The sequence below is a fragment of the Triticum urartu genome, chromosome 6A, assembly GCF_056163025.1.
Source record: "Triticum urartu cultivar PI428250 chromosome 6A, HENAU_Tu73, whole genome shotgun sequence".
NCBI classification, from domain to species: domain Eukaryota; kingdom Viridiplantae; phylum Streptophyta; class Magnoliopsida; order Poales; family Poaceae; genus Triticum; species Triticum urartu.
The window spans coordinates 451,410,162-451,422,146 of record NC_141878.1 but is presented as its reverse complement, the minus strand read 5'-3'; the positions used below and the strand labels follow the sequence as shown (position 1 = coordinate 451,422,146).

Here is an 11,985-nt window from a genome sequence, read left to right as displayed (position 1 = left end):
CTGAAAAGATTGAAGTGAAAGTAAAGATGCATATGTACTAGAGTCTTTATTTTCTTATTTTTTTTAATAAGGTCCACTAATGGTAGCTTGCATTGGGAAGAAAAAATAAATGTAGTTGCCTCAAATTACTTTTTGTCATGAAGCATATGTATCCATATGCCACCATTGTACGTGCCCTCGTAATACCGAGCGGTAGTGTAGTACAACCAAGCCCTGTTTATCGAAAAGACGCAACCGAAGATTTTGTACGCATATTCACAGAGTAGTGCCTACATGTACGTACAAGTGTACAACTGAAGCTCCTTCATTAAAAGTACTTTCAACGAACGGTTTGTGTTAATAATTGAGTAGGGCAATCAGTATTCGCAACATTCAAGGCTCTGCTCCTTTGTCTACGTTTCCGGGAGAATCGCATGTGTCATCCTCGGCAAGCCGCCGGCATGACAGGCGAGCAGAATCAATACCGCAGCTACCGGTGGTTCCCAGTGCCCAGGCGGCAACGGTGTTCCTAGTACAGAGCATCGGTAATTTGCATCCTCTGTAATTCCCCTTTAATAAGCAAGTAGTAACCGTGGAATTTCATTTCTCTCAAGGATTGCGTGGTAAAAAAAACACACAACTTGGTACATCGACATGCAGCATTTTAGCTGCAGTTCAGTCGTCTCCTCGGTGACAAAGCAAGCAGAGGAAGGCAAAAAAAGAGAGGAAAATTACAGACGGATTAATGACACATGATACATCACTAGGGGAATGCAGAGACCAGGGAGGGAACATCACAGTTTGCAAGCTCCTCCTCCTCATCTGACGCCGCCTCTCGCAGCACCCGGACGCACATTCTTTCTTTTCGCGGTATAAATAAAATTCACACACGGAGCAGGTAAATATGGCCGTGGCTCAGGGGTAGTTCACCAGGGAGCGGTACGTGGCCCCGGCCTTCCAGTTGGCGGGGATGACGTTGTTGACGACCAGCTTCCTGCCGGAGTCGGAGGTGAGCCGGAGCGAGAAGGGGGCGCGCAGCCGCCTGCCGTTGTTGAGGCGCCACAGCGCGCCCCAGTCCTGCGCCATGGGCGTCCAGGCGCCGCTGCCGGCCTCCTTGAGGGCCACTGCCTTGAGGTCGCCGTCGTCGTCCTCGAACTCGATCAGGGTCTTGAAGTAGAAGGGGTTGGCGCCCTGGTCCACCCTGAAGGCAATGTTGACGCCGGGGTACTTGCATGGCACCCTGCCATGGTTAACAGGAACGCCAAGATCAGCTCTACACATTTACTCCATTGTTTTCCGTGTAAACTGTAGGCTGAAGACTGAAGAGGACCCTATGTGGTCGTGCTGCGTACCTCTTGTACTGCATCCTGATGACCCCGCCGGCGCGGAGCTTGTCGGCCATGCCGGGCTTCGCCATGGCGCCCAGGGCGGTGCCGCTCATGTCGAAATGGCACGGCTCGCCGGGGTAGAGGTTGCCGGGGCTCAGGTCGGTGATCACCACGGTCACAGGCTTCCCGGAGCAGGCCGAGTTGCTCGTGCATTTAACCTGCGTACGCGACATGAACACATTTTGTCAGGACCAGCTGGGCCGACCACTTTGCACCATTAATGGAAGGGGCTTGGTGAGTTATGCTTACATCATAGCACGCGCCGCAGCCCTTGCCCGCCATGAACAGAGGCGAGCTCCCGGCGGCGATCATCGACGAGAACGGCCGGTGCCCGACAGCGGTCTGGTAGCCACACGCTCCGCCTGCAAATTTGTTTTCTTGTCATCAGTACTATCTTTCAGCTCGATGAATGTAGGTCCCATGGATTATGGACATAAGGCTGACAGTAAAGTAAGCAAGGCACTAACCGTCGCTCCCGTCGCCGTTGGGGTTGCCGTAATACGTGGCGCCGGCGGGCAACCAGCCGCCGCCGTATGCGGCGGACGAGGAGGGGTTAGTGGTGGTCTGGTTTTTGTGGCCCTTGACTGGAGCAGGTTTGTGGTGCCCGCCCACCTTGGCGAGCTTGCGGGAGCAAGCAATGGGGCTCACAAGAAGCGAGAGCACTACCAGCGCGCCAAGCAGCGCTAGGGTGCAAGTTTTCGCCATTGCTGCTGCTGCAGATTGTAGCTTGCTAGCAAGCACTGGCACCAGGAGCTCGAAAATTTAGAGGCTGCGAGCTAGATAAGCTTAGCTCGAATGTTCGTTGGGTGAGTTGAAGGACTGGTCACGAGGTCAGTATTTATAGTGAAGCACTTGGGACCGGGGGTTCAGACGTACGTGGCGAATTATTGGGGAGAACGTGACGAGTTGGTGTGGAAGGAAAAAGCTAACCGAACTATTACTAATCTGCAGTAGTACCTACGAAAAATGCCAGCCAAAGTCGTGTAAAAAATTAGTAGACCGTACAATAGGAAAACGCACATGCTGAGAAGTTCAATCTGGACCTGTTATAAGCGCACTTTGTTGTAAGGTCAAACTTACCGTCTGTACTACTAGAAGTAGCTATAATGCTAATGGGCATCCATATAACTTCGTTGGTTAATGAGATGAGGACAACTATTTTGCCTCCGTTCTAAGAAAAAGGTGGTGGCTATGACACTCAATACTGAAGTAGTACCAAAATAAGTCTTGATTTTTGTTCCGAAAGGAGAGTAATATGCTAGATATGAGTAGAAAACCAAAGATGGGTGGTAAACAGACAAGCTATCGTTTCATTAATTGTTTGTTGATACCACCCATCTATCCATACCACATACAAATCTTAATTTTTAGTGAAACTTTAATATGCCAAATATAACACTTGTGAAAAATAGGGCTGGTGTTAATCAGATCCACATATAATAACTAGATGGAAAAGATTCCAAACGGCAACTTCCAATGAAACACATCCTCCTCACATGATAAGTTAATACATATCAACCTACGAAGCAAGTGAAACCACACCGTACACTTATCCCTGTTGAGAGCCTCGTGAAACTAGACATTCACAGGTTTCATCACTAGCATGGGGGCAACAGACACAACCTTTCGCTATACAATGTTATAGACTCGGGCAGGGCCGGTCCTGATATTTCGGGGGCCCAGGGCGAAATTACAACCAGGGGCCCCTACTATAAAGATCAAAATAATAATCTCAGTTTTTTAGTTCATTCCTTTACTTAACTTATTATTGTCTATTGTTTCAAAATAAAACAAAAATTGTAAATGGTGTATTCCTTTACTTAATTAGACAAATTGAATATCTGATAGAGGGCAAACATCAAGATGAAAGGTTTATAACGTTTAAAAGCTTCATTTGCAACAATAAAAGATCATTTACCTACCCGATGGCTATGGGAGTCTGAGTGGCTTTATTATATAATCATGCTTGGATTGAAGTTATGCGTGTAAGAATAGCTGAGACCTTCTTCCAATTTTTAAGTTAAATTTGCAGTCTTGATGATTTGGAGTGAGAATGCAAAGACCGACAATCGAACACATAGTAGGCAATTTTTTCAATAGATAAGGCGATTGGTGCTGTGTTGACAAAGTACAGATTGAAGTAAGAAATAGAGCAACGGGCACACGAAATCAAAATTTTGTACTGCATCATATGCGAGACCTTCTAAGATCTGACTGCTGCTGCACCATATGAACGTGACCAACTAGAAAGAGGAGGTTAGGATGACCTTATAAGCGGGGTGGCTTCGTCTTGCACATGAGAGGCATCTCACGAATGCGGGATAACACAACGGGCCCGGGGACCTGGAGGAAGACCAGCCGGCCGCATGGCAGAGAGCGATCTACATCGGCGGCGCGCCTCACGATCGGGGCCCTCGGGGGAATAGTATCATCGCGAAGCGGCGAACTCGCGATGAAAAGAAGGAAAACATGACTACTCGTGGACTACGTGCGTCTAGGTCGCTGCCTCCTTATGGTCTGGGCCATGGGCTCCTTGCGAACCCTGGAGGGGGCCCCTAGATTTCGGGGACCCTGGGCGGCCGCCCCCTGCCACCCCCTCAGGGTCGGCCCTGGACTCGGGTATTGGAGGCCAAGTGGCGCGTGCCTCAACCATGTATGTTCCCAAAACCTAGTCATGGGCCCATTGTCTACTGAGAAAGATCCTCTGTTGAAGAATGCATCTTTAACTCTCATAAGACCTTTCCAGCAAGGAGGCTTAACGAAACTTGGGGGTAGGGTCTTACATTGAAGGTATTTGTTTCGCAGCAGCTCGTGCTATACCCCTTCCTCTGAAAGAATTTTGAACATCCATTTACTAAAGCAAGAAGTTGTTCTTAGTAGTAAGGTCCTAGATCCCCGAAACGCTTTGATCTTTTGACCCACTTAGAATATCCCACTTTGCCAATAGGCAGTTTCATCCACTTTGCCAATAGGCAGTTTCATTAATGCTCGTCACATTGACAAAAGAAATGAGAATTGTTTATTGTTTATTGCAAATCACGGGTTCTTATCGAAAATGGCTTTCAAAGCTTGGGTGCCTGCAATCTCTCAAACTCATAGTCTATTTCTCAGTTGTGTGATTTCCTCATGATTTGTGCATACTGAGCCAGAGACGGAGACGAAGGGGAGCAGATGATGAATATTTGTGATGTCACCGACAGTGGAGAAGATGCTCAGACTAGATTGGGTTAGAGGAATTGCAAGGGGCGACTGCAAGGCTGGCGGTTAGTGAGGGCAGAGCAACGAGGCGACGCTGTAGGGGTTCATTTCTCTCTGATTCTTCTCAACCGCAGGTTATAAGATTCAATTTGGTGTTTTCTGATTTCTTGGATGTTCTTGTTTTGTTGTAGAGCAACCAACAAGTGTGCTTTTCATGGCTCTGTTTCCATATCTGAGCAACATGGACTCCGAGTTTGTTTCCTCGGAGAAATGCTTATGCTATTTTTGCATTCCGAGTGTCTCAACTCACATAAATGATGCAAGTAGCTAGAACATTAAGAACTAACATATCAACTTCATCTACTGTAGTAGTCCTATGCTAATATGCTTATATTATTTGTTATTTAGTAATTATTGCGGTTACATGTATAGACACATAATCGAGATTCATTTCATTCACTACAATGTTGTTGTAGAACTACACGTACAAGCCAGTTCACCCCAAAGCCCAAGCTTTATGGAGAAAGATGGGCTATGCATTTATACGTCAACATTGTGTAGTTCTACATGGTATCAGAGTCAAAAGGTTTTGAGTTCAAAAACCGGCTAGCGCAATTTGAAAATAGAAAAATGCATCCCATTTTGGGTTCACGTTTAGGCTCGAGGGAGCCACACGCGAGGGGGAGTATTGACGTATAAATGCATAGCCCACCTTTCTCCACCGGCTTGAGCTTTTGGGTGACCTGGCTGGTTCGTGCATTTCTACAGTTGCTCCATGTGTACAGATGTACTTAGTTTTCCAAACTTCTATCCTATCACTTGCAATTTATGCACTCTTAAGTGAGTGATGCATGCAATTCTATGGATGACCATTAGTTGCTTAACTAGCAACTTGCGCCTTGAAAACAACATCCCTAGAACAAAATCCGTTTTGCTAATTCTAACTCCTAGTTGCCTTGGGTTTTGGTAAGTACTAGTTATCTGAAATTGAATACTTCTATGTGGTGCTATCCTATGATGCATGCAATTGTGGCAAAACGTTGCTGCAAATTCAATTTTGTTCATTTTTTCCATTGTGTATCCTAGTTTCCTCATCGTTGGCTAGATCAAATGCATGCTCCTTGCAGTGGACGTTGGGGTCGTGAAGGATTTGCGGTGTTACTCTCATCAAGCTCGTTCAGATGGAGGACACCTATGCAACGACCCCGGGGATATGGTTAATGGCTCTTGCCAACATGGACCCCCTCGAGGCGGATCCGACATCTTTTGGGATGATGATGGTCTCCAATGGCAACCTCGGGCCTATCACACCCTTTTGTGGGAGTGTTCGTTGCGTAGTGGAGGGGTTCTAGCACTAGCGGAGCCACAGCAAGGCTGAATGTGTCGTGGCCCGCCCAGCCTTTTGTAGTTTGCACACTATTTTTTAACTTTCGGGCCTTAGAACACCAGCCCACAAGATGTTTACGTCTGTTTGGCCCACCCAGCCCGCCCAATAATGGGCTTAAAGCTCGGCCACTGGGTTCGAGAGGCACAACGACACCTGAGTAGGCCGGGGATAACATCATCTTCCGTCATCAAGATGGTGACTGAAACACCACTTCATGTCCAAGGTGAAAGTTCTTGTTTTGACCTTTGTTGGTCAGGCTCAACAACGTCAGACTTGTGTCGTTACCTTTTTTCAAGGCATTGTCTCCATACTGATATGTGTTGGTTTTGATAGGTTTGTCTCGGCCACATGATGAAAGCCCTTGTCCTAGTTGTCTCCTGCCGGATGTGGTGACAATGGCGCTAGTGCGCCACCCCTTCTTGATGGCATTGCCACGGAAGAAGATGACTTATTCGAAGGTGTCTAGCTCACATCTTCTCCCATTATTATCATGTACTATGCATGTTGATGTTCTTAGATTCATTGCCTTGCATCAACCTTAATAGTACTCTGGATGTGTGTATATAAGGATGGAGATGCCGAGAGGTTGATCCTTCCTTTGAGAAAAAATCATCGCAATTGATTCTTAACCTCTATGTTTTCTTGATGTGTTTTTTTGTGAGAAAACTTCTGATCTATTCATCAACTGTCATGGCAGTACAAAGAACACTAGACGTAAAAAAATTACATCCATAGACTACCTAGCAACGACTACAAGCACTGGAGCGAGCCGAAGGCGCGCCGCCATCATTGCCCCACCCTCATTGGATCGATGCAAACCTTGTTTACCAGACAGTTGAGAAGTTGTCATACTAAGGCCCCATAGGACTAGTGCACCAGAACAACAACTGCCACTGATGAAGAGAAGCGTGGATCGGAAAGATCCAACCTGCAGAAAAAAGACATGGATGAATGAAGACCGGATCCAAGCGGATCCATCTTTGATAAATGTCGACCGGATCCCACGAGATCCGCCGTAGACACATCTCCACACGCTCTCCGACGAAGCTAGAAGTACCACCGGGACGGGGGATAGGCAGGAAGAACCTTATTCCATCTTCAGAAAGCCGCCGCTGTCTCGTCTTCCTGAACATGACACAAATCCTAACAAGACTGAAGAAAACACCTAGAGACGAAGCCCTCTCGCCGGCAAAGGCCGGGATCCACCGTATCTCCATGGTCCGAAAACCATAGGAGACGAGGCGGACCAACGACGGACGGCGAGAGGCTGAGGAAACCCTAATGCGAGCCGCCAGGGTCTTTTCTAGGTGTTTTCTTGGTGTGTCTTATGAGCACATTTATTGTTTAGAACCACCTATGTAGTTGGACGTTTGTCTATTTTGACTTATTTATACTCACTCCATTCTCTTTTACAATGCGTATTAGTTTTTTCAGAAGTTAAACTTAGAGTAAGCTTATAGAAATACTATCAACATCTACCTGTGAAATATATTAATTTGTTATTGTAGATTTTGATATTGCTGTTGTAAATTTCGTCAAAAATATAAAAGATTTGACATCTGGAAAAGAACTTCTAAAAAAACATGACCAAGTATAAAAGATGACATCTTGTAGGTCAGACGGTTAAATGCACTTTTTTTATATACAATTAAGGGCCAGTTTGCCGTATTTTTTGGACAAAGTAGGAAACAAAGAAAAGCCGATTAGCCAAAAAGAAATTTAACCAACAATTGGATAAATAATTTGTCATGCGTATCTGAAATGCAGTAATAGAAAATGGGGTCCTAATGGCATCTCCAACGATGACCTGCAACCGTCTGCATTTGTTCCAAGCGTGGAAGCCATTCAATACGGGCCTTTATCGGTCCGCATGGCGATCCGGATGCGTTTTCTCTCGCAAATTGGAGATAAAGTGGCGGAGGCTTGCAGGAGTTCAGACAACAGACGCGTAGGTCTCCGACACCCGGGCTCACCCAATCCTCCCTCCCGGTCCCATTTTCTTTCACTCCGCCTCTTTCTCTCCCTGCTTTGCATCCGCACCCTCCATCTTCGCCGCTGTTGTTGTACGTCTCCGCCCGCCATGGAGGCATTGCTGGACATCCGCAACTAGCACAGACGCGCCCGCTCGCCTTTATGATGAAGCTGTCCACTCTGGAGCTGTTTGTACCCAGGTACACTCTGTCGCCCTGTTAACGACCTTCATGGGGGACACCATGCCCGACAGGTGTTCGGTTAATTGCCATTGAGCTTATTTTCAAACGCTATGTTGTTTTTTAGAGTATGAAGGATGGTACACTACTTGACCACGGAGGGTGAGTTGTTGTGCGATACGTGGTTGGCCGTATCCGCGGATTTCGTAGACAGGAACAGAGAGGTGACCTTCTGGCAGCAAGTGCATGAAAAGTTTCACGCACAAAAGCAAATTGCGCCATACGACATGCACATCATTCAACAACGCAACGTGGTATGCAATCCAGACTAGTGTCACCAAGTTTTGTGACACGGTTCATCAGCTCCAGATAAGGTGGCCATTGCATGCGGCAGAGAATGGGATCGTAAGTTTTGCTTCTTCTTGCTCAATTTGTTGATTGATTCATTCACTCAATGTTAGTGTACATATTATATGTAGCACGCACGCGCTGCCTTGATGTACCATAGGACAAAGGAACGACCATTTTACGTACACACACTGTTGGATGAAGCTGAAGGGGGGGAGGGGAGGGTCGGGGGTATGTGTGGAACTACAGTATCCATTGATAAAAAACTTGTTGGACATCCTGTTAATATAGTCGAATTTAAGATATTTATGTAGTAGACTAAATTTGCATGCTATGTACGGAGGATTTGTACTTTGATTAATATCGGCCATTTTGCATGAATTCCGTCCAGTTAATTCAAATGCGGGTTAAAATGTATGCGGGCAACGTTAAATCTTAAATGACGGTCTTTCGCAACCGTGCCTGTGATGGATGCAGATGTAAATTTACGGGTTGTCATAAAATACATAGCTCATTTCACTTTCCAAAAGCAGTAAACATAGGGAAAACCATAATAGCAGTAGGCAGTAGGTCACATCTCAGACGCGATTTGAGTGACGGATTAGGGGAGGATGATTGCAAGATTGCCGCTAATCAACGCAAAACCGACGGAGGACAACCCTTGGATTACAGAGGCGATCACATCACATCCTCCAACGCCATGCATGATCCGAAAAGATAAACAAAATCAAGCCAGGTAGTTGTCATCGGTCGTTACGATAACACGGGGATTTAGAACCGGCCACTCCTTTCTCATATCATCATGTGCACATTGCGCATCATGGCCATCTTTGGTTGGCTCATGCACCATCATCATCATCATCATGCAGGCCTTACCACCACACTTTACCTGTCATGCACGAGAGGAACGGCCCAAACGCATTCGATAATGCAATTCGTTCTTGTGCCAGCCGGGAGAAGGTCTTCAGCTTGCTGTGTTTGCGACTTTGCGGTGCTCCCGCAGTTTGTATAATCCGGGCTGAATAATTTGACTCCTGTACCATGTGACCGACCAATGTAACCGACATCTTTATCTTAGCAAAGGGAAACTGGAGCGTATGTGATCATCGTGCTATAATTGAGCACAACTTTCTCGATGAACCTGCATGCATTTGACTTGTAATGTACTAGCAGGGGAAGTACAGTCCAGAGAAGATGATATGCCGGGAAACCGATTGATTGTTCTGAATCCTGCATATGCATATGCACATGCAATTTCCTCTTCTACATTTGCGGATGGGAGTGCAGGGCAACAACCGGTATGGACATGATTAAGAAGAAGAATCGTTACTCTGATCATCCAAGAGATCCCATCATTCTTACTTCTCGAAATTCGAATTCTTGGTAGTTGAGGCAACCCCACAGCCACATACATGCGTGCGTGCATACCCTCTGTACATGTTCGTTGGATCAGATTCAGTGAGTACTTAGTAGTATGACGCTAGCAAACGCTGATACGCTAACACAAAAGAAGAGAAGCGTACTACAAGAAAAATCACCGCGAGGTTGATATGTCTAGCATGCAAATTACGTACTGTACTTTATTTGTTGGTCACGAAACCCTTCATTTCCTACGCCAAAAGATGCCATACAGTACCATATTGGAATAGGTTTTTGCTTAGGGGAATATATAAGTTTGAACGATATATATATATCTCTCTCACGCGCGCCTGTCTGGAATCGATTCCTAGATACCTCAACTCCTATCGTACTATCCACCACAATTCCGGCCTCCATGATTATGCTTCAACAGCCAAAGCACCGGCCACGAACCAGAATGCGTGACTCATATCAGCTCGCACTCTGGCAGCGCGGGGTCAATACCCAATAATACCAAATTCCATGAAACAAAACCGTGCTTAAAATGCAGAATATGTACGGGGTACTGTGCAGTTTCGTCAGGATCTCCCGTTCTTTATATTATATCGATCGAAATAAGGGAAGCATCGTGGCGAGCGTGGGCGCCAGCACCCAGCGGCAGGAAGTCAGCAGGCGAAGAAGGCTCCGGCTTGGGCGACGCCGCGTGAAAAACGAAACAAGTACGAAAGCATGGCTGCTTGGTGGTGCGGCGGCAAGGCGTGAAACCACGAAGGTTGGGGAGAAGTTTCGGCCTGAGTTTAGGTGCTGTCGGTGGGGGCTTGGCGTCCACGTGGTTGACGTCCCGGCGACAGTGCCGGGATTTGGAGTGCCCTGATTCCTTGAATCACGGCTTAATTAGGGAAAACCTGCCGGGCCGCGCTAAACAGTGCCGGTGTGCAGTGTGCTGATAAGAGCGTTTCTAACCGATCGCTGTATCTCCTTAGTGGAGTAAATTTGGCTTTTTATTTCACTAAGTTTGATCTAGTCGATCCCCCATATGGCTCAGTGGAGTAAAATTTTCCCTCCTCTAAAAATCTGAGTATATTTACTTCATCATTGCTCAGCCGAGTAAAATCGGTGCATCTTCTCCCCCCGCACCGCCGGCGGCGCGCGTACCATCCTCCCCCGCCCCTTCGATGGCTGGACGTGGTGGCCGCCAGTCCCCGCCGCCGATCCGCACCGCTACGCACACGGGTCGTCCTCCGCGGACTCTTCATCAAGACGCCGTCGCCGGTTGCCCGATCCGCCCGCTGCCGCGCCCCTATGCCGGTTCGAGGACTTGCCCGTCCTCCCTCCACACCGACAGGACCTAGCTCGTGGTCCGACAACAGCACTGGGGGACGTGGGTGGCCGAAATCACGGATCGGGAGACCCACACCAAGTGGTGGCTCGGGACCTTCCACACGGCTGAGCTCGCGACCATGGAGTATAGCCGCTGGCAGGTTCGCTTCCACGGCGCGGCGGCTCGGCTCAATTTCCCCCCGGGTACGCATCCGGTCCACCTCACCCCGCCGGAGCCGGGGATGGTGAGCTTGGCTATGGCGCGGGAGGACCGCGAGGTGAGGGAGCACCTCGAGGCCGAGGCCGCCGACGAGGCCTACATGGAAGATCTCCGCCGAGAGCACCTGGAGCTCGTGGAGATGGAGCGGATGACCTTTGCCGACGCCGGCGGCGAGGTTATCGTTATCTCCTCCAACGACGAGGTCCAAGGCTGCAAGGACGGCGGCGAGGTGGGCGGCGACGACGTGGAGATCGACGTCGACGAGTGGAGGGGTGTCTTCCCCGACGACCCCGACGACGACACCGGCCCGGACCCGGCTCGCGGCACACTGTACCCGACGAGGAAGGATTGACTCGACCTCTACTTCGACGGAAAGTAGTTTAAGTGCTTTAGTTTAGTTTAATTTATGTTTTATGTCCGGTTGTGCAAAACTATCTATGTTTATATTTGAATGCATGCTACTTTCTATTCAAATTGCTTTGAATTTGATCAAATTGAAGTTTACTCCGCTAAATTTAGGAGATCGGCTAGAAACGATCAAAAATTAGTGAAGTATATATGCTTTACTAAGGGTTTTATTCCCTTAACTTTTAGGGAACCGATGGCCTAACTACGCTTAGCTTGTCCTTTCGCTGC

General features: G+C 47.7%; 1 protein-coding gene across 1 annotated transcript; it reads right to left on the bottom strand.

Moving 5' to 3' along the window:
- Positions 1–566: 566 nt before the first annotated feature.
- LOC125514014 (expansin-B11) lies at positions 567–2,174 on the bottom strand. The gene is made up of 4 exons (XM_048679260.2): positions 1,835–2,174; positions 1,617–1,729; positions 1,332–1,525; positions 567–1,219 (listed from the first exon to the last, which is right to left on the bottom strand). Exons 1-4 carry the CDS (start codon positions 2,070–2,072, stop codon positions 895–897), a joined length of 870 nt encoding a protein of 289 aa, XP_048535217.1. The 5' UTR covers positions 2,073–2,174; the 3' UTR covers positions 567–894.
- Between the last annotated feature and the right edge of the window lie 9,811 nt (positions 2,175–11,985).

Excerpts from the sequence above, each read along its gene's own strand:
- LOC125514014 (XM_048679260.2), bottom strand. The coding sequence starts at position 2,072 with ATGGCGAAAACTTGCACCCTAGCGCTGCTTGGCGCGCTGGTAGTGCTC. Across the intron at positions 1,526-1,616 it reads GCTGCGGCGCGTGCTATGAT|GTTAAATGCACGAGCAACTC; the intron begins GTAAGCATAACT and ends TCGCGTACGCAG. Across the intron at positions 1,220-1,331 it reads ATCAGGATGCAGTACAAGAG|GGTGCCATGCAAGTACCCCG; the intron begins GTACGCAGCACG and ends TAACCATGGCAG.